General features: G+C 41.5%; 1 protein-coding gene across 1 annotated transcript; it reads right to left on the bottom strand.

Annotated features, from left to right (window-relative positions):
• Positions 1 to 13: 13 nt before the first annotated feature.
• On the bottom strand, positions 14 to 27,981 carry LOC139649017 (RNA polymerase II elongation factor ELL). The gene is made up of 12 exons (XM_071525301.1): positions 27,844 to 27,981; positions 25,158 to 25,205; positions 12,904 to 13,031; positions 12,053 to 12,207; positions 9,047 to 9,288; positions 8,081 to 8,205; positions 6,499 to 6,613; positions 5,654 to 6,110; positions 5,078 to 5,141; positions 4,392 to 4,563; positions 4,232 to 4,276; positions 14 to 4,130 (listed from the first exon to the last, which is right to left on the bottom strand). Exons 1-12 carry the CDS (start codon positions 27,979 to 27,981, stop codon positions 4,020 to 4,022), a joined length of 1,800 nt encoding a protein of 599 aa, XP_071381402.1. The 3' UTR covers positions 14 to 4,019.

The following is a 27,981-nucleotide window of genomic DNA, read 5'->3' as shown; positions in this document are numbered from 1 at the left end:
ACAAATTGCTCCACTATTGTCAGTAAATGATTTGTTCTGTTGCAGTTCAATTTGAGAATAGAGTAACACTGCCCTCTTGGGGAAACATTGGATCTTGTTAACCACAGGACCAATTGAAAAGAGCTTTATTCTTCAATTTTACTTGGACAACAATACATTTTTGTATGTAAGCTTTTCTCAAGAGGATGATGTTGTGATAAAGCATCCACCATCAAAAATTGCAAAAATATATTCCATTTCCCTTTCACCGTACTTCGAGTCTTGCTGTGAAAAGAATGAATAAACTGTGCAAAGAAGAACCCCAAAAAAGAAAATAAACACATAAAAAGCAATAAATAGTTAGAGAAATTTGTTCTCCTAGGTAGATCAATTGCAGTGATTTATACTAGACACAGCATTTAATTTCACATTTCTATTGAGACATTGTTTTTCCAATACCAACAAACAAAGTAAGCGCACCGGTAAGAAACAACATGTGAAAATAGTTTGCTGGGCTGGACGTGAAAAGAAATGAAAATAAAAATTCGGGCCATTCTTTCAAATAATTACATTAACATGTATGCAAATAGCTAACAAATAAGATGCAGGCAAATTGGTGTCCTGGAAAACCACACATTTTTAAAAAGCCAAATTTAAAAAACTGGAAAGTGAAAGTGTCCATGCACTTTTTAGGCTATATTTTTCACAAGGCATCTGAAATAAGGTTCACTAATCCAAGCATCGTGAACCATGTACTGCAAACAACTAACAACAGTACTAAACACTGGTGGCACAAGGTTTTTCCAGAATACCAATGATAGGTAAATGCCAATTGGCTCTTCTTTCCTTATGAAAAGGCACCTACAGTAGTTAGCTCCTGCAGCAGTAAAATACAAACACATCACAGTTAGCACTTGATAAGCTCATTTGACCGAAGGTGTGGTTTCCCAAAAGCATCTCATTATTAGAAATGGTAAGATTAACTTTGTTCATGCTGGGGTTAGACCGATATATTGGTTTGCTGATATATTGGGCCGATATTGGCCAGTCAGTGTCATCCATCTCATTGATATGATGCAGCTTGCTTGATTACATACAGTATTTATTGTATTAACAATCAGTATTACACTGGTTGTGTATGGGAAGCCCTTAACTTGAATTGATTATATAATATTACTACTATTATCCTGAGTTTCAGGGTCTCATGGTCTAAATGGTGTTTCAGAACATTTTCCATCCTATCAAGAATACAGTTTGTGGGTGGAAAACTGAATACTTTCTGAATTCTTTTGGACCTGTTTGCTATGAAAGTGGTCAAATTTTAAGATATAGAATATCTTAAAATATCAGCTACTGGCAGCTTCAATCTGTTATCAGCCTTCAAAACCCCATACTGGTCGAACCCTAGTTCATGCTCACAGTGAAACTAAGACTATCAAAACACAAAGATGATTTTGGAAACCCAGTCCAGTCCAGTGCTGCATATCAGGGACAGTATGCATTAAGTATCTAAGAACATGCGTGTTTATCTGAGACCAGTTTTTTACAGGTGATATTGAAGTTAATAAGGTCATGTGATGTGACCGTTGATCTTCTATCAATAAAAGAGCTGGATATCGGTGCAAATTGTTTGATTCTGGTTCCAAAACTTAAAATTCCTGTTCTAAATCTTTTTTTTTTTTTTCAATACCTTTGTGTGTTAAATGACAACAAATTTCATTTCTTTTTGTATATTTGTGCAGGCCATCTGCAGAAAATTTGGCTCCATGTTTTAAGAATCCAGCTTTTTATAGCTTTGATGCCACGTGAGGCTTAAAATTGATACATCACCAAAAGTCTGTACTAGATATCATTAGGTATCATTTTTCAATACCCAGCCCTAATCACTATAGATTTTTTTTTAAGCTTAGTGAATATGTGCCAAGAGAGCAACTGTTACTAGTCTCAAATCCTCACACACACATCTCAAAATACCTAATGAAGTAACATACATTTAATTTATGCAACAGAACATTCCTAATATGTGACATTACACCCACTGACTATTTGCATTAAGAAGTCCAGAGAAGTTAAGCACATTATTTTGTGTAGATCTCTAAAATAATTCTTGCTTTTGATAGTGGTGCTTGATAGGATTGGAGAATGACTTAAAATAAATTCCTTTTCAGTTCATGATTATCTAACAGATTATGAGAAAAAAAAATGCTGCTAAAACACAAATGATTAAGATGTACATGAAAAAAAATTCAACGCAGATGAGACAACAATTGCCGTACTAAAACAATCCATTAATTTAAATTCAGCTTTTCCTTCAAACTAATAACAAAGACATTGAAACAAATTGTCTTAAAACACTTTGAACTGTGCAGGTGACCAAAACCAAGATTAAGTACATTTGAGAAAAGGGGTATCAGAATCTTGGAAATGTCTGTCAGACATGTTAAGGCAAATATTAGTTTCATTCTCCCATTTTAGGCCATCTTTAAGACAACAGTTGTGTTTACAGCTACATTGGTGCCGATGTTCAAAGAACACCGAACTCTTGTTCTACTTCCTACTTCAGGCTGTGGCTAATTAAGGTGAAATGAAATTACAGGTCGTATTGATTTGGATTGTACCTGCCTTGGTACAAAGATGGTAAAAATTACACAATCCAGTTTTTAAAGGCATCTCTACCATATCCAGTAGTATAATGTCAAAATGTAACATTCACTGAAGTGAATTATTATTTTTCAACTAAATCCCATACTAAACCACATCAAGACATTAACCAAAGCAGAATCAAATCAAGTGGAAATGTGGGGACTATGCCAAGTTGAATACCCTGTACGCTCTAAAACTGCATGTAGAGCTGATAGATACTGTATGTTTAAAAGACCAATTTGTAGGCATTCATCTACAACATTAACATGAGAGGTACGACTGTGTACTGTGTGGCAGTAAATACAATGGTAACTAGTAGACTTGAGATGTGTCAAAGGTTTCTATTTTTTCCTCACATAATGAGAAGGCAATTCATGGTAGGCTAGGTGTTGGTGGAATTAGCACTGGTTTTGCACAAGCACTAACTTGAAACCAACATAATGGTAGTTGGAAGAGTGGTTTTCTGGCATTCCAACATGTCTTGGAAATGGAGCAGGGTGATGGCAGAAAGCTACATGATAAAAAACTAAAACATCAAACCAGGAGACACAAGTCTTAACCACAAATTCTGGGCGAAAATACAAGGTAACAAATCTTGAAACAAACCTGCGTGTTATGCTTTAAACTTCATTGAATTTCTCAATCATATTAGTGTTAGTGTTTCAATTCAGTATAAGGTTTGTATGGGTGACGATTTTGTCTAAATTTTGAAATAAATTAAGTTGTCAGTTCGCCAGGCTATATTATTATATGAGAGGAGAGATAGATTGCTTATGTCATGCCCATATTATTGTCATTATGTGATTTCATTATTGTAACTTATTGATTTAAACCCTAACAATATGAATTAAGGTGTTACGTTCACATTTGACTTATGTACCATTACTGAAACAGCAAATAAACAAATTTCTTTGTACTTAAATACAGACTTTAGTAGCATTTGTTTCCGCTATGATTGTACCATCAAATTAATACGTTTACACAAATCAATGCTTTAGTCCTGACAAAAAAAGACAAAGGATAAAATAAAAAAATGCAATTCGGCAGGAGGGATCACATCTATTTTGCATTTTAGATAGAAAAAAATGGATTTGGCTTTCACTGTGTCATCTAACCATTTTACAGCAGCACAATATCCAGCCATTACAACAACAATCATTCTTAAAAACTATAGTATTAAAGGGCATCATTTGATCACGAGTTGGTGGTCTTGGCCCACTTTTGAAAAGAGAACCTTGCTCCTCGATTCCATTAACACTTGGAGGAGTAAAGTGAATAGTGTTTCAGCTTTTATCCAAGGTCCTTAACACTCCGGGACCCAGCTGGGCAGTCTTTTGGTCCACGTGGAGTCTTTTGGTCCAGTCATGTTACACCCTGCTGAGGGTAAAGGCCAGCGACTAGGAGGGTTCCTGCGTTTGGTCATAATCCATGATCAGGCCTTTGATATGCGACAGTTTCTGATGCAGGTACTCGCATCGCTTCTTCTCTTCCCGGTACCCAGGAAACTTCTAAAAAGAAAAAAAGGGGGCATCAGTGAGCTTCCAATAATACACAAAAGACTGTGACACAATGAGAGAAGAGAAGAGAAGAGAAAGAAAAACATTCTTACTTTCTTATACTTTCTGTACTTTTGTAGTATTTGGTCCTCCATAAGCTGGAAGGATTGAAAGAAAACAGTGTTAGCCTGCCATGTGTCTGATGTGTGTCTGTTTTAGAAAGAGTATTATGTTGAAAATGGAGCAGCCATTGGTTCCTGGTCCAGGCAGTACCTTGTACTCTTGTGTTCCAGGCGAGAGAGTGTTGATCTTTGAGCCCAACTGAACAAACATCTCTGTGATAGTACCAATCCGGTCGTGAAGGGCTCTGTATTCATCATACTCGGCACAGAAGTCGTCCTTGTACTGTTGACGCTGCTCCAACGCTGTTATGGTGCTGTATTTTCTGAAAGGATAAACATAAATATCTTGAGAACTAAAAGTATATTGGGGGAGCATGAAACAAGAAGCCATTTTTTTCCCCTTTAACTTTACCCAGTAGATGGCACTGTAGAACGCTGCAGTGAATAGTCTGACACGTCACGGATTTAACAGTGTGATGTGTTGTCCAGATGTATAAATGAAAGACGTTAGATCATTTGTTTTCAAAGTCATTCTCAGTGAAGCTTTGTGACAGCCCATTAAGACATTTGTTTTTTCTTCCCACTATTTATGTGAATGTTTTGAAGCTGAACCTAAATGTTTTAGGGCAAATCAGTGTCTTTTCTCAACAAAAATAATAAAAGAAGGTAGACTCTGAAACAAAATCTTGATCATATCAACAACAACTCAGGTGGCCCCATCGATTTTGTGACAAACTGTTTATTTTTGTAGTGCGTTTTAGAAATGCCTACTGAATCTGGGAGTACAATTTAGAAACCCAGGTGGCTGTGAGGGACACAATGTGTATTTGAACTTACATTAAATAGTCAGGCAGTTCCTCTGCTGAGGTTCGATTGACAGGTGTTTTTGCTCCATCATGGTCTGTAGATAAACACACGCACACAAAGACAGAAAAGAAAAAAAAAGGTTAAAGCAATCTGCCAATGCAAATGAGATAAAAACCCCCATCATATCGAGGCTGATGGAATCGTTTATCACTGTCCCTGATAAGAGATCTGCTCCAAGGCAGGCGGTGACGTCAGCAGCGCAGAGTAGGAGGCAACGCTGCCTGCTGACTCGCTGGACCGTAGGTCACCCAGCTGTTCCACAGTCAATCATCAACAGACTAGACCGGGGAGTGAGGGCTAGAGGGTGGAGAACAACACACACGACGCTCTCAAATGAAAACGTTGTTTGAATTGCTCTTTGTGGGCTTCTGATGGCAACTGTAACTCACCCCTGAAATTGGAGCATTTTCCCCTTTACAATGGCTAGACGGAAACAGATAGTGTCATGGCCAGGACAAATAATATAAAGCAGATTCATTACAGTACAGTAGGTAAAAGCAAGGATGAGACAAACTTTCCAAACAAGTAATTTTCATTGCCATTTACCGTTGAGATTTTCTTGGTTCTGCTTCAGGTCTGGGCTGGTCTCTATCCAGTCCGGTTTTAAGCGCTCTCGTTCCTTGTCTTTGTGCTTTTTGGACCTCTTCTTTTTATGTTGGCCATTGGCGAACTGATGGTCAGTGCAAATGGAGGTCTCAGTCTGTGGGCGCTTGGGGCTGGGTGCGGTAGGGGCCGGCTCCGTCCTCTCCGGTTTGGGAACAGTAGATGAGCTGCTGAGTTTGTGCCGTGAGTAAAGACCATTTGGGCTCCCCTGGATGTGATTGTTGGTTCTTTCAAACTCCATTTTGGTCTGTACACTAGTGTTTCCTTGGCTAGAGGAGCTACGAACCCCATTGGGGCCATGGTCTCCATTGGAGGGGGACTGCAGAGGCAAACACTGGTCTAAAAGTCTTTGTTTCTTGGGGGTCTGACAGTTGGATGGGTCAGAGGGCAATGGACGTTTCTGCAAAAACAAGGAGATAAGGTCATTAATTTGCTGTAAAATTTTTTGGTTATGTTTTATAAGACCCACTATTATTTGATTATTTGGTAAATTATGTTACATGTTAACATCCTAACTGGACCCTGAAATGAGATGTGCCGAAATTGTCTGTAGCGCATGCATAAATACAAAGCAGATGCTGTTATATGAAGAAACTTAACTGTCATTCCCCTCTTAAATGTATTTAGTGTCATGCTGCTTAATGTAATCACACTTCTTACTGGAAGATATTACAGAAATATAATAATTCCAGCAATCTGCAATAGAGGAAAATCCCTAACCATTCTCAGTCCTATGAGAAAGCAGTAGCAACAGGGGAAGGTATAATTCATTTGAGGTGAATAATTACCACAGAGAGACTCTTGGCAGGACTGAGTTGTGAAGGAGAGTCTCCGGGGGTTTTGTGGAATAAATGGTTGGACTGGAGACTCTTCAACTGGTTACTGTGGAGTGGCTGGAGTTTCCTGAAGAGACATTAAGAACATATCACCTTCGATTAGCCAGTTATTCTTATTGTACTAGGTAAATGGGCTGTAAAGATAAACAGGAAGATACAGTATGTAGGCCATGACGCTCCCTTTTGACAGATTTATGATTTAGTGTGTAAATAGGACTTCAATTATCATATTATTTGTAATGGCACGGCTCCCAGAGAAATGACAGGTGTGGGACTTTTTTTTCCACAGAAGAAAGCATAGGTTGAATCAAGAAGATGCCTTTGGTTAACCTAAAAATCTATGACAGTCATTGGCAAGCAAAGTCTGAGTCTGCCTCAAAACCACTTTCAATAAATTAATTAAGATGCTAGTCTTTAAACAACCTAATTTATTTGTGTGTCATCACAAAATAACATTCAGCCCCTATTACGATATTTGGAGTATTATCAGTGCCGGTTGCGTGTTTCTGTGTTATGTTTTCTTTTGTGACTCTCCGGTGATAACATCTACAGGAGGCAACCACAAAGGCTGAGCGGTGTCCAGTGAACAGAACAATAGTAGCAGATTTAAGCTCTGCAGGACCAAACCCTCTCCTCTGGCAATCTGCTTCCTACAGCTCCTTCCTCATACAGACGTCACTAGAACAAGAGAATAGTCATTCCTCCCAGTGGATGCACGCAACCTTTTCAACCATATGATCAGTGTAATCACCAGTGGAGTTTATGGCATTTTTAACATAACTAACCAAGTCAGCAAGCCTGCACTGAAAGGATCCAGTCAAAAAAAGTCAGTCCTCTGCAATAAACTACATGAAAAAATTATGAAGTTTACATTTGCAGGCTACCACAGACTGTATACATCCTGCTCACACTTGGCAAAACATTTTGATAACTTTTACAGTAAGCATTTTTAAATTTAGCAAGAGTTGTGAACAGAGGGGGTTGTGAAATCAGCCAGCAGGGCTTGCAGTTTTTCCCAAAATGTCCATGAAGCACATGGCCAGAGTGTTTACTGGCAGGCAGAGGACACGTATGAGGGACGCAGTTCATCCTGAAAAGCTCGGCCTTGCTACTCTGAGCCTCCCATGCTAATGCCATTTGGCAACACCATGCAGTGAATATTTTCCTCTGCTTTGATGTGCCCATTAAGAGATTCATCAGTGCAGAGAAGTAGTCATTTAGTAGCTCCCTTTTCAACATGATCACAGCAGACATCTACATTAATCCAGCGGCCTGGCTGTATTAACGCCAGCACATTGTCAAAATGCATCAATCCCCCAACCCTTAGAAACACTCTTTTCCATGTTATTTGGCCAAAGGTGTCTGTGAAAGTGTAAAAGAAATAAAAAAAAGAAGTAAAAAAGTAAAGTTATGGGTTGCCAAGTTGACTTTCTCCATGGAACAAAACACAAAAAAATAAAACACTAAAAATGAATTGCAGTTATATGTATTATGGCTCACTTGATGCATGAACAATAATGGAAATCACACCCACCGGGTCAGGAGCCTATGGATGAGTTGCTTCTCCTCCTCTAGATAGCCGGGCCAGTCTTTCTGCACATGCCTGTAGAGCTCATCCTTCAGACTGTAGCTGTGATCCTTAGAGTTCAGCTTCGCAATCTGGAAACCAATGGCTCCGAAATGTTAATAAAGCAACAGGAGGGAGACTGAATACAACAGGTCATTTGTCAGGGTGAGAATCCAGCCGACGATCTGAGGTTGTAAAAGCTTCACACCGTGTTAACTTGCAACGCCTTGACCCCACCTTATATTTAAAGACCTTTTTGCACCTCAATGGCTCTACAGTCGCCTGAACGGCTCGTTTTGACAAAATAGTTTAACCTTGCGCTCCTAGAACATCTAATTCTGAAACAAATCTACCCAGAATGCCTCTCAGACCGCTTCCAATTCTTAAAGTAGTCGGAGCCCAGCAGGAGACACCCCACCCCTCTCCTGTCAAAACACAATCTTCTCCTCCAAAGATAATTAAAGCACAGCCCTAATTACAGCTACCAGCAGCGGCACAGTCTCCACTTGATGACTGCAGTGGGACACTCAAACATAGTGAGCACAGGAAACATGCCTGAAATAAACTTACTGAAATCACCCTTTTAGATCAGAGTTTTAGCTGTACAACAGTAGGCTGTAAATGGAGCCAGTATCATTAGCAGAAGCAGCAGCAGTGAGGGACTACTTATGTTTGCAGTTTTAAACCATGAAGTGATATCAACTGACTCTAAATGCAGCTGTATTTCAATTTAGCCCACTTTTTATGAACCGGTAGTTTTTATGCTTGTGATAATTTTTTCTTGTTTCTGAAGTGATGTTTTAAAATGGGATTATTCCTATAAAATCATAATACATAGTCCAACATTCACTATTTTTGCATTTCCCCTTACATTTTCAGTATTTAATCACCAGTCAACACTGTGTCTGTGTAGCAATGTGCCAGATATCTCACCTCATCCAGGACTGAGGTCAGGTCAGCCTTGTCCTTTGGACTGGCCCTCTCCCTCTCCAGCCACAGTAGCAGCTCAGGTTTCCTGTAGGGTTTTAAGGCCAGGAGGTGAATGACGCGGTCCCTCAAGGGCCGGTGTGCCACAGGGCTGAGAACCAGGCTCCTCTTGTTGCTGGGGGAGTGCTTGTTGCTGCTGTCTGTTCCTGATACGAGACCCTGCTTCCTCTGGACCTTCACACACTTACCTAAGATCAAAACAAAGGGAAGCACAGCAATGTTTCAATATTACATTTGTGATTGTATTTGTATGGTTGTTTTGATGGCATAATTTCCCATTAAACTTCTGCCAAGATAAGTACAGTCTTCTTTAGTCGTTGATAGTGGTAGTGATTGGAAAAGTTATCACAGGAATAAACTAAAGCTGTTCTTGAATGGCCATTCAGTCAGTGCATTATACAAAACTAAAGAGGAGCAAAGGGTTTATACCTCGTCGTCAGGATTCACATACACTGACAGTGCCTTGAAAATCCCAGCCAAGATATCATTCCTGATCCAGTCCTCAGGCCAGTTATGCAAACCAGAGCCTGGTTTTGAAATGTGAAAGAAGGCCTTCACAGGAGATACAACCTAATACACTTTATCTTCATCATCTTGTAATGTAATATGCTATATGCAAATGCTATAGACAGGTACAGCCCTTTCAGCTCCATGTAAAGCAGCTTTGAACATATATTTTAACATATATTTAAATACCTTGAACCTGTGCTCATGCAGTTTCTGTGTTGGTGTGCAGAGGCAGTGTTGTGAGTGGAACACAGTGAAGGGGTTGACAGTAGGGTTAACCTACTGCTGAGTAAACAGAGGAGCATGGAAACTAAAGCAACTAACACAGAGAGGCCCTTTCTTCCTGTTGCAGTACTAATTCAGTTGGACCCAGGCAGGCAAGGAACGGCAGTGCTTATAGATATCTGCCGACCGTAATCTCATTACAATTTTAAGCCATACTTTGGAAGGTGCTATAGGACGAAGACGCGCAGCCTCTTCACAGGGACAATGTAGTATCATATAGCTGACATTTTAACCATTAACACAGAAGATATCTATCCTTTTTAAAATGCTCTTGGCATTTCTGTATGTCACAATGATTTGAATCAAGTAAGAAAAGAGTGAAGCAAAGTATGAACTATCTGTATTTTTAAGGTGCCAAGGCGTGCTAAGCTATTTATTTTTCCACAACAGTGGGAACTGCCATTACCTGCAGCAATGAAATGATCATGGGAAATTAAAATATCAAGAACCCCAGCATATTGTCTGCCTCAGAAGAATCAAAAGGAGTCTTTTAAATAAACTTTATCCAAGGCAGTTAATCTCTGCTTCGCCAAATCCAACAGTCTTTCAGAAACTTGTTTCAACATCTACCTCCCTTGGCTCAAGTCATGGAGATTTTAGTCAAATATCCTCCTGCACTGAAACAACCTGTGCTGCCACATTTCAAACACGCAGCAACAAGAACCATTGTTTGAAGGTAATAAATTAAAGCAGCTTGAGGGAAGTTTTCAAACTGTCAGCGCGTCTTTTCCACAAGCATGCCTGTCATGAAGGTTAAGATAACTGATGTGGTTCCACTGTTGTGGGAATACTATTTGTGCAATGATCCAATTAAAAACAGCAACTGTGACACTTTTGGCTCGGTTATGGTGCATCAATAATAAATTAGGTGACTTCATAACTTAGTTGAATTTATAACTTTTTAACTGTTTTCAAAAGCACCAAGGTCTTGCCCAAAACTACCGGTGCACAAATTTCTGTTGCCCATTTGTCAGTGACCTTGAATGCCTCTTTTCCCTTGGATGGAGTGAACTTTGAAACATACACATTATGTTCTAAATCATGGACATTTTTATACTCTGCAACCTATGATTGTGAGTTGGTATATACAGATGAGTATAGCATTATTGTGCCACAAAAGGAGTGTCAGTCACCACAAAAGGCTTGTGTGCTCTCCATAGCATATGGCACATAAACACATAACCACTTCCTTTCACTTTTGTTTGATTCTTCTTCTGCAAGTCACACTGTCCACAGATAGAGAAGTCCAGTTATGCGCTTGGGAAAATGAGCATGTGTTTCTAACCATCTTTTTCAACATTTATCAGTGCCAGATACATTAAATTTAATAGAATTGTGCAAGAGCCCCTGAGAGGCTGTATCAGCAGCAAAGCATGGCATGTAATGTCTAGAAACTGGCTTCAACAGCAGGCTTATGTGGCAATTACCCTAAACGTTATGTTGCAGTTATGTTCATCACAGCATGTTCCCATTCATAAAACATCATCTACACAAGCATTTAAATTCACAAGGGACCTCTAAATGCCATGAAGCCTCATGGCTAAATCATTTAAAAAGATGCAGCATGTTCAATTTAACAGACAATGACACTAAAACCATAGCCAAGGCAAGGAGTAGGCTGTGAAAAAAAAAGAAAATTAACTGGAAAAAGGGGGTCTCAAGTCAGAACCCCAGTACTCAGGGTTAACTATGGCCTCTTCTTTAAATGATGTTAAGAAATTATACAATATTTCATCAAATGCAAACTAATCAAATCCCAGTCACCGTAATTAAACTTTTAGGCAAAACTTCATCCACTCAGCATGAGACTTGTTAGCGCATACTTCTGGCAAACTCAATCACATTAATGGTGCTGGCAGGCAAGTTGGCACAGTGCCTGAGCAATCTGGTCAAAATGAAGGGAAAATTACAAGAAATAGAGGCATCCCTCTTGCATGAATAATTGCAACCCAGTGCTTTGATCAATTATGTGATAACTTCCACACCATATGGCAATTATCAGCAGGACGAAATGGTGAGAAGCAATGGATTAGAAGCACTCTGGGAACATGAAACTCCTCGGTTATCTGTCCTTGATCCCTATGTGCTTAAAGGCTGCCACGCAAATTGAGGTTGGAACATACAGCAGAATGCAGAGACAGCCATTAAGTGAAGACTCACTTGGCCCTGGCTTGATCTCAATTGCTGAGCGGCTCCAGATGTCTTTCTCCACCTGAGACATGCGCTCCCGGGTCATCTGGTAGGAGTCATCTGTGGCACAAACTGTGATCTTGTCCTGAATGCTGCCCTGGCCCTCCAGGTGCTCCCTGCCCTCCCTTTTTGGAGGAGAGGAGAGGAGAGGAGAGGAGAGGAGAGGAGAGGAGAGGAGAGGAGAGGAGAGGAGAGGAGAGGAGAGGAGAGGAGAGGAGAGGAGAGGAGACAAAACGGGACAAGAGAGAAGACTTAACTTAAAATTGACAAATTTTCTGGCACAGCTCAATCGATAGGCCTTTATCAAACATAGTTTTAGATTTTAGTTGTAGTACAAAATATGGTTTCGTTTGTCACACACATGACTGGTTCTGTGACTGTGTGTCGCAAATCCTGTGTTACAGCATCAATCTAAACAACAAGTGAGGAATTATGAAGGCTAAAAGACTCCTCTGAGCTGCGGGCCAAATAAAGCAGCACTAATGTAACCCTTCAACCAACCCATTGACCCTGTGTGGCCCACAAATACCAGATGACCGTTTGCAATTATTTCTGGTCACACCTTTGAGGTCAGTTGTGGCATGTCAGCCTTTGGATATTATTATAGAACTTGTTGAATACATGTTTGAATATAGCCTGATAATGTGCTGTCTGTTGTTGTTGCAGTAAACATGAGGGCATGGGCTACTTGAATTGGTAATAGGAAATGTATTTAAGAGAGAGGCCACTGTTTGAGAAGCCCTGTGGTCTCAGTCTGACACCGAACTTGCTATGAATTCCATTTGTGGTTGGCTGTGAAAACAGTGAAGTGTGCTGCTTACCCTGAGACATATTGGTGAATGCAGTCAAAGCTGGACTGAGGTTTGTCTTTGCTGTCGCTGGATAGGTAGAAGGAGAAGACTCTGAGTGCATCAGGAGATTCAGGGGACGGCGCTGGGATCTTTATGTACTGTCCAAGAAAAAACAACGAGTATGAAGTTATTAAAAACATAATTCAGAAATGCAGGATGTCTTTACGATGAGTTGGACTGAGACCATGATGTCTTAAAGTTGCAAGATCTATATCTAACTTCACATGACTTCAGTTCAGAACTGAAGCCCTGCTTTAGAATTACAGTGTCATCTATAACACAGTGTTTCTCTGTCATCAGCTGAATGTTATGCTTTATCAGATAGATTTGTTTCATTAGGTTGCACACACTATTCTAATATCCATCCTGTTAGACCACACAATGTAAATAGCACTGAGAAACAAGGCTTTTTTAAATACCAAATTATCCATATTTACTCTTCATTTCTTATCTCTGAAATTGCTTTATTTCTTGACTTTGAAACTGCTACATTCACCATCCATTAATAACATCCTATATGTATGAACAGTTTAAAAACACAAATGTATTTTAGTAGCAGTGTAAGTGTGAACGCCAAACCAGCTTCCATTGTTGTAACTCATGGTAATTATTAACTTGCAACAGTGTTACAATGTTCTATATTACACTCTGACACACTTGCATGTATCTGCCAGTATTGCTGATTTTGTGTTTGTGTGGTGTATGAGTGTGAAGAGTGGTGTGTTATATAAGATATAAGATGTAAGATGTTATATAAGATATATAGAGTGATGTGTTACAGTACATTTTATCTCTCCAAGATGTAGCCTAATCTGATTGAATGTAATCTCAAAGTGGAAAAACACTGGATAAAGTAAAGCAACTAAACAACTTAAGTAAAAAAAATCTTTTTTTGAAACTGACGAGAACAAGATTGAGTCGCTGGTTTCTGTTTTTATTCAGGCAATAAATGTGACCTAAATAATCCCCAGTTTAAGCCAATCACAGAGGCTCCATGGGACCTCCCAGGTCAGAGATGATGACCTGTAGCCAGCCATGGGCGGAGCCTGTCTGAAAGGCAAACCATAACAATAGTATAGTGGATGGCTTTGTACTTGGGCGATAACCTTTTCTGTCATATACCATCCATGGCTCCCTAGCAACAAACAAGCCAGCAGGGTGCCGTCTGTCTCTGTCAGAAACCTGTTACATATAATGACCTAAAAACCTACTTCCACTAAAAGGCCAGTTCAACATAGAAAGTCATTAACCAACAGGTAATATGTATGTCCTTTAAAACATATTGGGCAGCGGCTCTCTTTTGCATTGCCTGCAGCTGTGTTTCAGCCTGAAAATGGACAGTTTGGTACTTTTGTTGGTAGTGTGTCCTAGATTCAGGAGAGGGCCAATGATTATCACCCATCCTTACCCAGCACAGATACAGCCTTACTGATGTGTAGTACTGTGTACAGCTTTACCATATTTACAGTGAGATTGCCGCAACCGCTCTAATTGCGTCTCTTTCACCTCTCATTTTGGAGCACACGGTAGCGCATGGTAACATGTTCAGCCAAAGGACAAAGGCTTTTTTACTGCAGGTCTCAAGACAAACAAATGCCAGTCAGAGGGACTTAAAACTGCCTCTTTAGTTATCAGCGGTAAGTGATTGATTATGGGCTGACTGGCAGAGAGCGCAGTGCCCCTGGCAGATGTGGCAGGCAGGACCATAGCTGTCACAAATGCCCAGTCATGCAGCAAAGCCATAAGCAGTTTTTGCAGCGTGGAGCCAATGAACAGCTCCTCTTTCAACACCCCTCCTCCTCTTCTGAAACCCAACGCATGCCATTCACCCTACCCCCATCAGCCTCTAGCTTTCCTTAATGTGCGCAGCCCACCCATCTCAACACAAAACGCAAAGCAGCCCACAAGGCCACGGACACTTGAGACACACAACTGACCATTAATTCTGACCTATTTATGTCCAGCCGCTCGCATGAAGTGGTAAGGCAGATTCCCTGCTTTGGGTCTGCTTTGGGTTTTACGCTAATTAACTAGGATCAACCAAAAAAGCATCAAAGTGAGCAGGCCCAACAGACGAGCCATGTCCTCAGGACCTATTACTTCAAGACACTGTCTAAAGTGGTAGCCGCCTTGACCAAAATTAGAAGCAACAAGTCATAAAAAGAGAGAGATGGAGGTCAAAGCATGCAGAATTGCAATGAAGAACAATTTGGGTCTTAAAATGAGAATGCCACTAAACAAAAGCTGGCTTGCCCTCAGACGACAGCGCAGCCCGTGATTTACAGTTTAAGCTTTGCAATCATGGTAACCCCGCGATTCACCCACCCCCACAGTGCCACCACATCCCCTCTCCCCCTCTGTGCCGGCAGTGTGAGCCCCCCTCCAGCCATGCGTTAGATTTGCCTGTCACCCCCATCCATGCCACCGTGCACACTTCACATTCTAATTCTAATCAATGTCAACCAGGTCAGACTGTTCAGAGGTCGCCCCCGTTTTATTCACAGCTTCCTTCTCCAGCTTCATAACCATATGTCATTTAACCCATTAGTTCCCAGCTCCTGCCTCCTAAAGCGGAGCCTATCTCCATCACCTTGGGATCACCGGACTGATTTGTTTTGGCGTCACAGAGCGCTGTATGAAAACGGCTTAAAAGCATGGGGTGCTCCGACTAAAACTTCAATCTGAGTGAAGGAGGAATGTCCAAAACTGCTATCCCTCCCTCAGAAGAAGAGTTATTAAACATGGCAGTTCACAAACCAATAGGCGTCTGCATTTTAAGATGTGAAGGGGATTTCAGGATGTAAAGTTGTGACTAGTAATGACTGCAGAAAGGAGCTATCATCACATCAAATTCATGCAAAGTGAACTATATGTCACCATCCCACCCAAACTGATAATTCCTCTGTGACTCTTGATTTGTTCAGTGACACCACCCACACAGACAGGTTAGTCATCCTGGAGCTACTGTCAGTCAAGGAGGTGGTGTAGAGTTACACAGAGCCGCTGACTCATAGAGGTCCCAGTGTGGAGCGTCGGTCTGATCCCATGGGCTCCCAGGCCACGGCCCCAGGCAGTGTGTGCGTGTGCATGGCCTTTCCATCTCTTTTTAAGCAGAGGGAGCCCCACACTCCCACAGGTCACATGCAGGGAGTGAGGTCAAACATCTCCTAAGCTACACCGCGGCCGAGGGTTTAGGCCCCACTTCACCCAAAAGAAACTATTAGCAGTCAAACTCCGTGATATATGTCATCCATACAATGAAGAAACAAAAACAGGCAAGTCAAGGGAACTGAACACAGGGTTTGAAATCCACAATCCACAATCTAAATGCCAACAAAATGGTAGATGAGCCACAAAAAAGAAGGGAAAAAACACACACACACACACACAAGAGGGATATTTTTTTCATTCTCAAATTGACTAACAGAGCTCTAGACACGTATACACATTCATGTAACTGAAAGAAGCTCTGGGTAAGTGTGTCCAACAAATAGCATTTGTTTGTACACTGATAAAGAGCATGTGACAGCAAATTAGTTTTAAACAGATGTTGGAACTGTAAAATATTTGCTTTGTTTGGAAGCATTGGAGTAAACAATAAATCACTGACATCAATACTTTGTAACTTTCTCATCAAGCTCTTATCCAGATATATGCTGTTACGTGCTTCTCTTTTACACAAAATATTGTTTCTACACATTATTGAGAATATGCCGAATACTGCTAATGTTAGCTAAGGCAGGAGTCAACAATAAAAAATGAATCCTCAGAGAATGCCTGTTTTCCACAAGTTCTTTTCAGTCAGAAAAAATATGTCAATGTGACTTTTAAAAATGCAATTTTCCTAGGACAAGGACAAGATATTTGTATTGTGTTTGGAGCTATGGTACAAAATCTGTTTCTGATATGTAATTTGAATTTCCTGTTGGCCTGTTGTAAAAGTCCTTGAGTTGATTATTAAACTGGTGTTATTTGTCCGGCTCTGAACCAGGGGAAGAATTAAAATGCTTATAGTCCTTAGTATTCTAATTATGATTGTAGAACTGATCCTTTAATCTGATGATTAATTAATCAGACTGAAGGCTTATGGCATATTATTATAATCAGAGTATACTGTTAACATGTGTCAGTTTAATAAAATTACTTTTATAATCAGATGAAGACCGACATATTGGTTTACATGTTAACATAGTGTGTAAGTGAACTGCCTCCAGAAAAAAACACACACAGCAGTGAGAGCCTGTGTGCAGCAGAGGTGTGTAGTAATGCTGCCCACTGTTATGATATGACTAAAGCTTAGCCGTTGGACAGTTATGGTCGTAGCAGCCAAATGGCATCAGAATGGCAATCCTTAGCACCTTGTCAGTGCAGCCCCCCATGGAGTGTACAGGCTGATACAATAACTGCCTCTGTGGCCCCGGCGCTGCCACATCTGCTACTCCAGGCCCTGTGTGTTTGGAGATGTCAAATACTTTCAGCCTGTTGTAAGGTGTGAACTGGACTGGAACGGAAAAACTTGGCAGGGGGCTCTGCAGTTGAACAAGGACAAAGGGCACCATCGGTGATGTCCATGCAAAACTCCATCTTTAACTCCCAGAGCATGTAAAGACTACTCATCTTTGATCGGGTTAAACAGTATTCTTAACCCTCCCGTTTGGTGAGGGATTAGAAAATAGTTTCACTAAGGAGATCTGCTCTTCTTTCGTCTTTCTGCCCCTGCAAGCCAAACATCTGCTGGGAAAGATGAGAGGATGGTTTCTCTCTCCTTCTGTCTTTGCTCTGCAGACGAAAGGGAGAAGGCAAGGTTCCCAGCTCTGGTATTTGGCGTGGCAGCACTGTGATGGGAGCAGGCGCCTGGATATGTGATTTACTCCGAAGTCTTTGCCTCCTGCCCCTGTCTGTACTGACACTAGTTACCATTGTCTTCTCATCTGAGTCAGCTCAGCCATGGCTGCTCTGAGAGCTGCCCATCTTTTGTTCTAGCTTCTTCCCCCACAGAGCTGAGTGCAATGGCCTGTCGGCCCGCCTGGATTATTCATGAACAGCGGGGACGTGTGGCTGTGTGTTGTTGGGGGGTAAAGGGGGGGACTGGGGGTTGGGGGGTAGAAGGGGGGATGGTGGGGGGGGGAGGGTATTCTCCCAGTAGAGCCTGTGCATGATGGGTAGTCCTACATAGTCCTCCCTTTGGAATGTGCTAAACATTGCTAAGCGACTCAGCAGTGAAGAGGGGGATGGATCATGGCTGGGGCCAATGTATTTGTTCCTATGAATCTATCTCTATTTAGACTGCATGCTGTATGTAAGTGCAAAGCTGAAAAATATACGTCAGCCATGGATGAAAGTGATTGTTACCATGGTTCCTCTAATGGGTTCCACAAGTTGAGCCATTGGTCAGACAATAAAAAGCATTCAAGTGTCAGTTGAGCAGAACACAATATTTCAGCGACACATGCAGGCGAGCAAGGATGGAGATGCTGGCAAACATCGCCTCAGAGAAATGCAGGGTCAAATTAGTTATTGCTGTATACTCTCCCCAAGCTGTTTACAGTATGATCTATGATTCCTTTGTGACTCATTCGTTGAAAACACAATGCGTGACATCACCTCTTAAGGTCTAAATCATGCTTTCAGAGAGCCTGGATGTGGTGGTTCCTGTGTCTATTCATTGAGGGGGGTTGGTAGAGACAGGAAAGCAAAGGAAGGGGGTGGGGATTGACGGGAGCAGTGTGGGGATATGGGGATGGGCAATTGTCGAGCATCCCCCAAGGTACTGCCTCTTATGCCAAGCAAAATCAGTCTTTTCCAAGAAGCTGGGGCTAATCTGTCAACCTCAACAAACACACATCTCCTCACCTCCCCCCCACCCCACCCCCACCCGTCCTTAGGTGCCTCCTTCTCTGATAGACAGAGGGATGGAAACAACACTGCTGGCCATCTTTTAAAAGCCCACAATTACACTCACAAAAAGGCAGATGATAACATAATAGCATAATCCCCCGCTTTCTCTCATCTTGATAGGTAAATTCAAAAATACATAAAAAAAAATCAAAGGGTAAATCTATAGATGCAAAGAAACACTTAAATCCCCACAGACTATGCTTTTCTGTACACACACCTTTCTACTGCCAGCCTTCCCTAATTTGCATAAAATGGTGAAAGTGTTTGGAAGTCAGGATATTCTCTTCAGTATTAAAACTCACATGCACGGAAACCGATAATGTGTTTTTCTCCTTGGTTCCTAGCTGTTTCGCTGGAGCAATCCCGAACCACTTGGAGCGTTGTACTATACTCCCATTACTGGACTTTTTTCTCCACGCAAGCAGGCAGTCTGTAATCCTTTAACAATTCACAGATTGTGCATTGGAAAGTATGTCCAAACCTGATTAACTTGCAGGGAAACTCGGAGGAACAAGGGAAAATCCAAAACATACACCAAGATGTGAGGTGTAAAGTGAAGTGATAAGCCCTGCTAATCAACAAACTGTCAAACACACAATGTACAACCAGGGGTGAGGAAATTCAGGGACCTTTGATGTGATTACTATTCCTGGGGTCCCAATTCAATGTGATCATGATTATCAATACATTGTAATTGTTGATTTGATCCAATACAATAGACCGTTTTTGTATTTTTCAAACTTTTGAAGGTGGTAAACAATTGATTACCGTTATGAGTTTAGTTATATGTCCATTGTGATTGTTACTGCTAGTGCTTATGAAAAAAAGAGGAAAGGATGATGGGTAAAATCATTTTCTCAAATAATCCCAATTTTTATATGAATCCCCCCCCCCCCCCCCCCACACACACACACATACTAGTATAATCAGTGACCTCAAAACAGAATTCATCAGCGTCCTTTTTGCACAGTGTATATCTTCCATCACAAATCTACTAAGAATTACATAAACTGGTTAAATCTCTTTCCGTCTTTAGGTTAAACAATAGCTCTTTGGTGCTGCTCTCAAGCTCTCGGGTTTAGGCTTTATAGAAACCTAGAAATGTTGTACACAAAAACACTGCTCCCTGACCATGTTTCTGTCATTGTGTTTATTTGCAGCGCCAGTGTTGCTCATATCCTGTTGTGCTACATTTTTAAATCCAGGAAAAAATAATGTTTGTGATAAGCAAGCACCGGCACCAGATAAAGCATTTCCTTATTCCAGCCCTGCTCTTTTTTTTTTTTTTTTTTACCTCACCAAGACTCCTTGAATGATTAATAATCTAAAGCTTTGCACAGGAAGATAGTAACATTTATCACAGGTCATTTGAATGATAACTTCCTTATTATCACCTAAATATTTTAATCTTGATGATTCCTTGTTTTAAAGCATTTAGCCTACAAAGTGATACCGGATTCTTTTGAAACATGTCCAAGATATTAAATGATATTCCAAACATACAGAAGTACAAGACGATTTTACTGCAAAGAGTATTGTAGTCTGTAGTCTCAGGTATTCACTAACTTTCATGAGAATATTATAAACATTAATATAAACAAGCAATCTTACTTTTCAACTTGGCTAAAACACACCGTCACCATTAGTCATCCTGGTTAGAGATAAATCTCCAAGGGGCTCCGCCAGCTCCATTAGTGCTGAACAATAGTCTCTATCAATCCAAATAAACAATGTATTTTTTGGCACTTTAGAGCACCAGATTGCCATATTGGACACTGTGTAATTAAAAATGTGTTTGGATATACCTCAGACAATGGCCAGACTAATAAGCAAATTTTGAGTCTGATGTCGGTGCCAATATCTGCAGAGGAAAACGAGTGATATCTGACATACTGTCACTTAAGATAGAGGCCTCTTTGCTGTCCCTAACCTCACAGATTTGGCTCTTGTGGCGTAAACCCTAACCCTATTCTTACTTGTCATAAATCATCCCTCTCTAAACCTATATGCTGCATTTTTGGCAAATTTAATGGTTCTTTTCCTACATGGTCTGGTGTTAAAAAAGTGTTAAAATTAAGCATAAGTGATGCCAGAGTCACCAGAGGGTTCAGAGCACAGGGACATGAGTGTCGTCCCTGGGACAGGCAGAGGTTTTGTCTTGTTAAAGGACATGTCAGCATGGACAGCTGTTGACACTGGCTGTCACTGGGATCACGCCTATGACCTTCATGCAACAGGATGGTCTTTCTTAAGCCCACAGTATACTTGCTCCGGAAACAAGATTTCGGCAGGTTCTTGGGGACAAAAGGACACATTTGCAGAAAAAACAAAGTCCCGCATTGGCTTCGGCCTCCGCTGGCTGAACTAGTCAAATTCATTGCACACCAGCCCCCACTGCGCGACCGTCTGCAATTGGTGTAAGATATCACATGATTGGTTGTGTTGCCTTGTGGAAAAGTGTCTCCATTTCCTTTTTGCAGTTCAGTGCCTTTGTTTACATCTCCGTGCTGATATCTTCTGGCCAACTCTTCAACATGAAGCGTTTCGAGGCTCGGCTTGCTGAGCTTGTTAGAAGATATCTGCTCCTTTATGACCGATCAAACAGTTTCTAAATCCTCATATTCCCTCAGACGTCTTTGTCGCTCTTTCATCGCAGCCATTGTTATTTGTTCTGCTCTGAGTTTTTGTCACTGCTATTTCCGGTTTCCCTGGGTTACGGTTACCTCTTTAATCTTCATGCTCCCCCACTGGCATGGAGTGTAAATAAACAAACAACATGAAGCCGTAACAAGAATGCACAAATTTGTATGTGGCGCCGTGTTCAACCGTTTCTAATTCAGGCAAGTTTGACTTTGTTGATTGTAGTATTCTGTCGCCTTTAGGCCACACTGCCTCCCCAGCTTGGAGAAATTTGATTTCTGATCTTTAGAAAAAACAATTTAACTGCCCCAGTCACAATAACGCCTTTTACAATCCCTTGTTTGAAGCTATGGAATACGATAATAACAGAGGAGCTCGCTAAGGAAAAGTCCTCCTTAACTGGAGCATCTCATGAGGTTTGTTCCTGAAATATGTGATCTAAAAATCCTGAGGCCAACGGCTTCGGCAGGAAAACAGTGGGTCTCAGACGAGAAGGGCATACAGGGACTTTTGCCTCGCTTAACACATCTGGATGAATAGAGCGGCGTGTGCCCTTTCAGACACACGTGGGACAACTCTCCCACTCACTGCTGAGCCACTGGGAGAGGACGGCTCTCAAACCGCATTCCTGTTATTGTTATTCTAATTAGCTTACAGAAAAGGAAAAAAAAAACTGACGGGTGCGCATGTGTGCACACATACACACACACATACACACTGCAAAAGCTTATTTGCAGTGTGAGCGGGAGGCAAAGTGCTGTGGTGGTGGGGGTAGAGTCAGAGCAGCCGTGTGTGAGATAGAGGCCCTGATGTCTCCCAAGGATTCAGCCGAGGCACGGGGTGAAATGGCACAATAATCAAGAGGGCAGGCGGGAGGGAGCCAGGGGAAGCTAAGCCTTCACACACAGTCGTCATGAGAATATCTCAAAGAGGGCTGCTACATTCCCCTCATCTCAGCACCACAGCCTTTACATGGCAGCTGTGCACATAAATACAGACAAGACCATAAACAAAAATATCCTCTCAATTGCTGTGGCAATTCACCATGTATGAATGGAAGAGGAAATGACACCAGTGTCACACCTGACACGGTAATACAATGTTCTAATGTAATATCCATTACAGCCACAAAAAGACAAAGTGATTCACTCACAACACTTCTATTCAATGGAACAGTATAATTTTGAATGACACAAAGAAATGTCTCAACTTGGCAATGCAATAAGTGGGATAAAGTGTTTACTAGTCAGTACACAAGCACAAGTGGAAAAATCTAGTCGAATTCCAATAACAAGAAATATGTCCTTGTAAATACTGGGCAGTATTGCGGTCGAGTGGGAAAAACACTTCCCAATCAATAAGTGCCCTTCAGCATGGATCTAAGAAAGAAGAATACAAGAATCTTTTTTTTTTCAAAATGGGTATAAAACATGCCGGTAAGGAGGCTGCATTGCCAGCCCTAAAGGAAAATAAGCACTAGGATGTGAAATTCCAGGCCATGGGAACCCAGACCAGTACTGAATATATTCCTCAATCCCTGGTGATTATTTCAATCGAATTTCTTTTCAACTGCAACCTTTTATGGACTGAGAAAAGAATTTCTCTTTTCTTCTCTTATTTCTTTACAGTTGCATCACCGTCTCCACTTTTAACTTGCACCATTGCAAGTTTTTCTTTTCTTTCACCGCTCAGAAAGCTAGTTATTGTTCAAGCTTCTTCAAGTCCCTTTCCTCAAATGCCCTCCAATTTTGAAGACCTTATTTGGAGGAGTAAAAGTAGAGGCATGTCCTATCAGGAGCCATATGCATCAAGTTAGCTAAATTTGAAAGCAATATTTTTTATTGTTGCTGTTATGAGTAAGTTTCACAGCTCCCTTGAACACTGGTTTCAAAGGAATCTGAGGGCCCTTGCCTTTCATTGCATGATTACAAGCTTGCCAGACAATTTACAGTAGCAGGACTAAATGCCACAGGGTCAGAGAGAAAAGCAGCCGAAAACCTCTGCGTGCTATTTCTTGATAGGAGCCCTGGAGTGGCGCCAGGACAGCGGTTTGAAGAATTCCACTGGTTTTGTGGCCCTGGAGGTGCCCCCTCGCAGGAAATGTGACATGAGCCGGCAAGAACCGAGATCACAAGGACCAGCCGTGGCTTTTGTGATGGAGCTCCACGTCTGCCAATTGTCAGCGGACACAAGCCTCGCCGCACACTACACATGACCTCTTGAATCCCATGCTGTTTTAAGGGAAGAGGGTGAGCTCCTCCAACCCTGGAGAAGGAGAAATGGCCGGGGTGCAAATGCAGGATAAGAATAAGCAGGCGAATATCTGCATCTGTAGCGCTGTAGCCTCCAACCTGGAGACACAGATACTGGTTATCCCCTCAGTCTGTTGTACCCAGACTGCCATGTTCACCAACATCCTCCCCCCACTAACGGCTTAATCTGGTCTCCCCCACCAATGGCTGCAGCTACCTCATTAATGCCCAATCGTCCAGCTAGGGGACTATTGTCGGAGGGGGAGGGAGCCTATGCTTGAATTCCGCAAAGCAATTTGAATATGTAATGTGCCAACCAAGATATAATCACCAAATCCTATTCAGTGATTAAAGCACACTTAAATTGTGCACACTTAACATTGCTCCACAGAAGGACCCTTATAAGCATGTTAATCTACTGTGCCTTTTACATATGTCCGATTACACGTTTACATGTATTATTTGGTGTTTTGGCCATATTTTTGTATATGTTTCCAGTGCCGCCCAGATAAGCAGAGATAACAATTCCACCGCTCCCGTACCATTCCTGTATTTCAGATCTTTCATGTCTGCACAGAGACAACAGGCGTGGAGACATGGGGCTCCCTGGGGTTCACCAACTCCCCTGCCTCCTCCCCCTCTCTGAACAAAGCCTCCCCAGTTGCAAGCCTGACCCAGTAACCTGGCTAGCAGCCTGGGGGTATAGCGTACCCTGTCTTAGGGCTTCCAGGGCCTGTGTGAGCACACAGGGCCGGCGTTTGTGTACAGAGCAAAGTCACTTTCGTCAATGCAATCGGCTCTTGCGGGGATTAGAACAGCTCCTTTTAGACAGGGCCGATTGTGTGGTAAATGTGTAGTAGCCTAGCAGGCAGAGCTGGGGAGGGTGTTCTAGTGGCTGGGCTAATCTGGCTGGACACAGGCATCTTTCTTCACAGCCGCTTCACAGGAATGCCCTCTCGCTTTCATTGCCAAGTGTTTTTGTAGATTATATACCTACTCTCCTTACATACACAATCCCGGATATTTGACACAACATGCTATATTCGAGCAAACCAGTGCTACTTTTTCCCCCCTCATCAGCATTCAAGGCTTGGGGTACTGAGAAAATAATGTATATATGCATTTACAGCAACCATATTCCCTGTGTGGATCACTGGGTCTTTCAATTCCCATACTTAAACAAATATGACAACAACAACTCCTTTCCATGTACCTTAAAGCCAATGAAAACAACCAGATGAAACAATGAGAATATCATCACATTTGCGATCTCACCACGACAGCCTCAATGGACGCATGCGACTGCTTATCGGATGCGTAAGAATCGAATGAGATTCTGCAGAGGAACTGTCACAAGTGTGCTCCGCCGCAAATCATAACTAATTAACGCATTCAATTTCTGCAGCATTAGGAAGAGTATGCAAAACAACTTACCCCCTGGTTCCCCTTGAAGCAAATTGCTGGCTGATTTGGTAGCGATTCCTGTAAGGAGAGAAAAAAGAGGAACCGGTTACTGATTCAGCCTTTGTAATACAGTCGAATAGCGTTCATCCTGAAACTGACGGACAGCTCATACGTCATATAATGTTATGAGGGAAAATGTATCGCCATTGTTCCAGCATGGATTTCTCTAGATAACTAGGTAACAGTAACAGTATCTGTTCTGATGAGACAAGCTTGGTAAACTTTACCCATTGAATGCCAAAAATTACCATAATTGCTATTTCCCATCTGATTTTGCCCCAGTGAATTACTGTCACATTTCTATGTAGTCAGGTCTACAGATGAAGGGGATCCAGTCCTAATCTTCAGAGGAATGTGTCTGATTAATCAATCTAGCCTACAGAAAACTTTGCTCATGTCAATCAGTTTGCAGTGTGTGTGCGTGTGCGTGTGCGTGTGTGTGTGTGTGTGTGTGTTTTTCAGCTGATTTCCCATCTAAATGAGTAAAGGTTACAACAGTTCCCCGAGGAAAGGCTAAGCTCATTCTGAAACCAATTACACTTCTTTATAAAGGTACGTTTTATGTGCCCTCTGTACAGTGACTTGCAGAAAACTGTGTTCCCTGCACAACACTGTTCTCCCAGTAAACCTTTATTTAACAGTGAGAGCGCAATGTACCTGGTTTGAGGTTCCTAACCAACAAAATGTTTCTTTTTCCACCTATTGTCAAGACTGAAATATTAAAAGAATAAAAGAAAAAAAGCATATTGTCTGCCTTTGAGGCAAGATGATACATGGTTAATAGATAAGGCAGCTGTGGCCAGGATCAACAGGACTCTTCATCTATTGTTAATGGTTTTGGGAGATCCCTACCTTCTTACATTGTATTGTTGTGATTTTCTTTGCCATCCTTTGGCTTTTGACATTGATTGAAATAAACATTACATTACAATACATTTTAAAGCCCAAAATGTTTGCTGCACATTACAAACCCATGCTGTCTTGGGCTATTATTAATCTAGGAAACCTGTTAAAGAAATTTTTTAGGAGTCCAAATTTGACATCATTCAAGAGAGACTTAACATTTTCCTCCATGGAGGACAACAAACTATCTATCTATTTATCTATCTATCTATCTATCTATCTATCTATCTATCTATCTATCTATCTATCTATCTATCTGCCTACCTACATACCTTAGGAAAAAGGCCTATATTGTTAAGTTTGTACTTGGTATCCCTGCTTATGACTGCTTATATGAAAATTATGAATCATACTGTGGAGTATGAGTAGGGTCCTTTAAATATTATTTCAGTCACTAGAAGTTAATACAATTAGAGACGGCAAAGAATGACTCTTTTCATTGTAGGTTTCACTGCCCCTCTCTCCACCTACAGTATAGACTATAATGCAATTCATAACTCAATCATATCCAATAAGAAAAACCCTCTCAGATCAGGGCTCCTTAGGACAAAATCCTCCAAAACACACGGGAATCCGCGGTCTAAAGGCGTGTTTGTTCGGCTGGTCCTTGACATGGAAAAGTTTGGGAATAAGCTCTCCTGCGTTGTGGCCTGGAGGAAGTCGTCAGGCGCTGTGTGACTGGGGAAAACGGCACAGAAAGTTTACGCTGCCTCGCGGACCAATGAGCTGTGGAGCTGGGCGGGCTCCGGACGTGTAAAGGGCAAAAACAATAATACACAAGAGCCCAGCAACAACTTGCCGAGCCCCACCACCCAATAAGCAACCAAGTTTGGGATGGGATTGAACACGGTCGACTAATGAACCCACGTCCAGCTCCAGTTTAACGGTGTACAGCCAGTTAAGCAACTTCTCGCCGGAATAGGTCTGTTTCTTTTTGACGGTTCACAAGACTTAAACCAAATGAGACTATAATCATAACTGCGGGAGAACCATTCTTATCTACCGTTTCCCCGGTAAAGGCAATTTGGATCAACTATCTAGGTCTAATCTAATGGACCATAAAAAACAACCCATAGCAATAAAATAGTCTCCCGGAATACTTACAATTTGCCTGATAGCCCATTCATTAATTCCATTTATTCCCGAGAGCGACTGAGCAGAAAAAGACAGCCTTCCTCTTTACATTTAATGATTGACAATCTTGTGTTTTCGCCTGTACTGCAGAGCCTAAATAATGCATTTCAGATGCAGATGTATGGCTACAAAGCAGAGACAACACAGCAGGCTTCTACAGCTCACAGCAAACCTTTCTTATGGGAACTTTAATACATTTTGGGTTTCGGAAGATGGTGCTTTCGTTAACAAGCAGACAAGCACAACTCGAATTCAGGTCAAAATACATTTTCCTCACAGCTTCTATGAGAATGCAATGAAATCCGTTCATTCATCAAAGTCTATTGCATAGCCCATTATGATCATAATAAATCAAGCCTGCCTTATACTGTAACTGTCTGAGGCATAATAAACGAACGCAGCCTACATAGACACCCATGCTATTGTCGATTTGACTTGAACGGTCGGCTGACTATTGAAGTAGCCTATTTGAACTTTTTTTTGATCTAAAAGTAAAAGCGTGCTCTATTTTCAATGGAGAATTTACAGTTCTCGTACTTGGTAGATGATTTAAAAGACACACACACACACACACACACACACACACAAGCTGGCAAATTCAACCCAATCGGTTCCTTACCTTCAGGTTCTGATAGGCTTCGAGCGTCCGGATGGCAGTGTCAGTGAGTTTTACATGATACAGAGTTTTATTCGGGGTGTTTTTGTTGATTTTTCCACAGGAGAGCCCATACCGATGCTCCTGTCTCAGCGCTGCCAT

Source organism: Centroberyx affinis, unplaced genomic scaffold (genome assembly GCF_046629955.1).
Source record: "Centroberyx affinis isolate AG114_WGS23_722 - 3 ecotype Tasmania unplaced genomic scaffold, CSIRO-AGI_Caff_v1 ptg001286l_1, whole genome shotgun sequence".
Lineage (NCBI taxonomy): Eukaryota > Metazoa > Chordata > Actinopteri > Beryciformes > Berycidae > Centroberyx > Centroberyx affinis.
The sequence above is the reverse complement of the archived record's forward strand: the minus strand, read 5'-3'. Positions and strand labels throughout refer to the sequence as shown.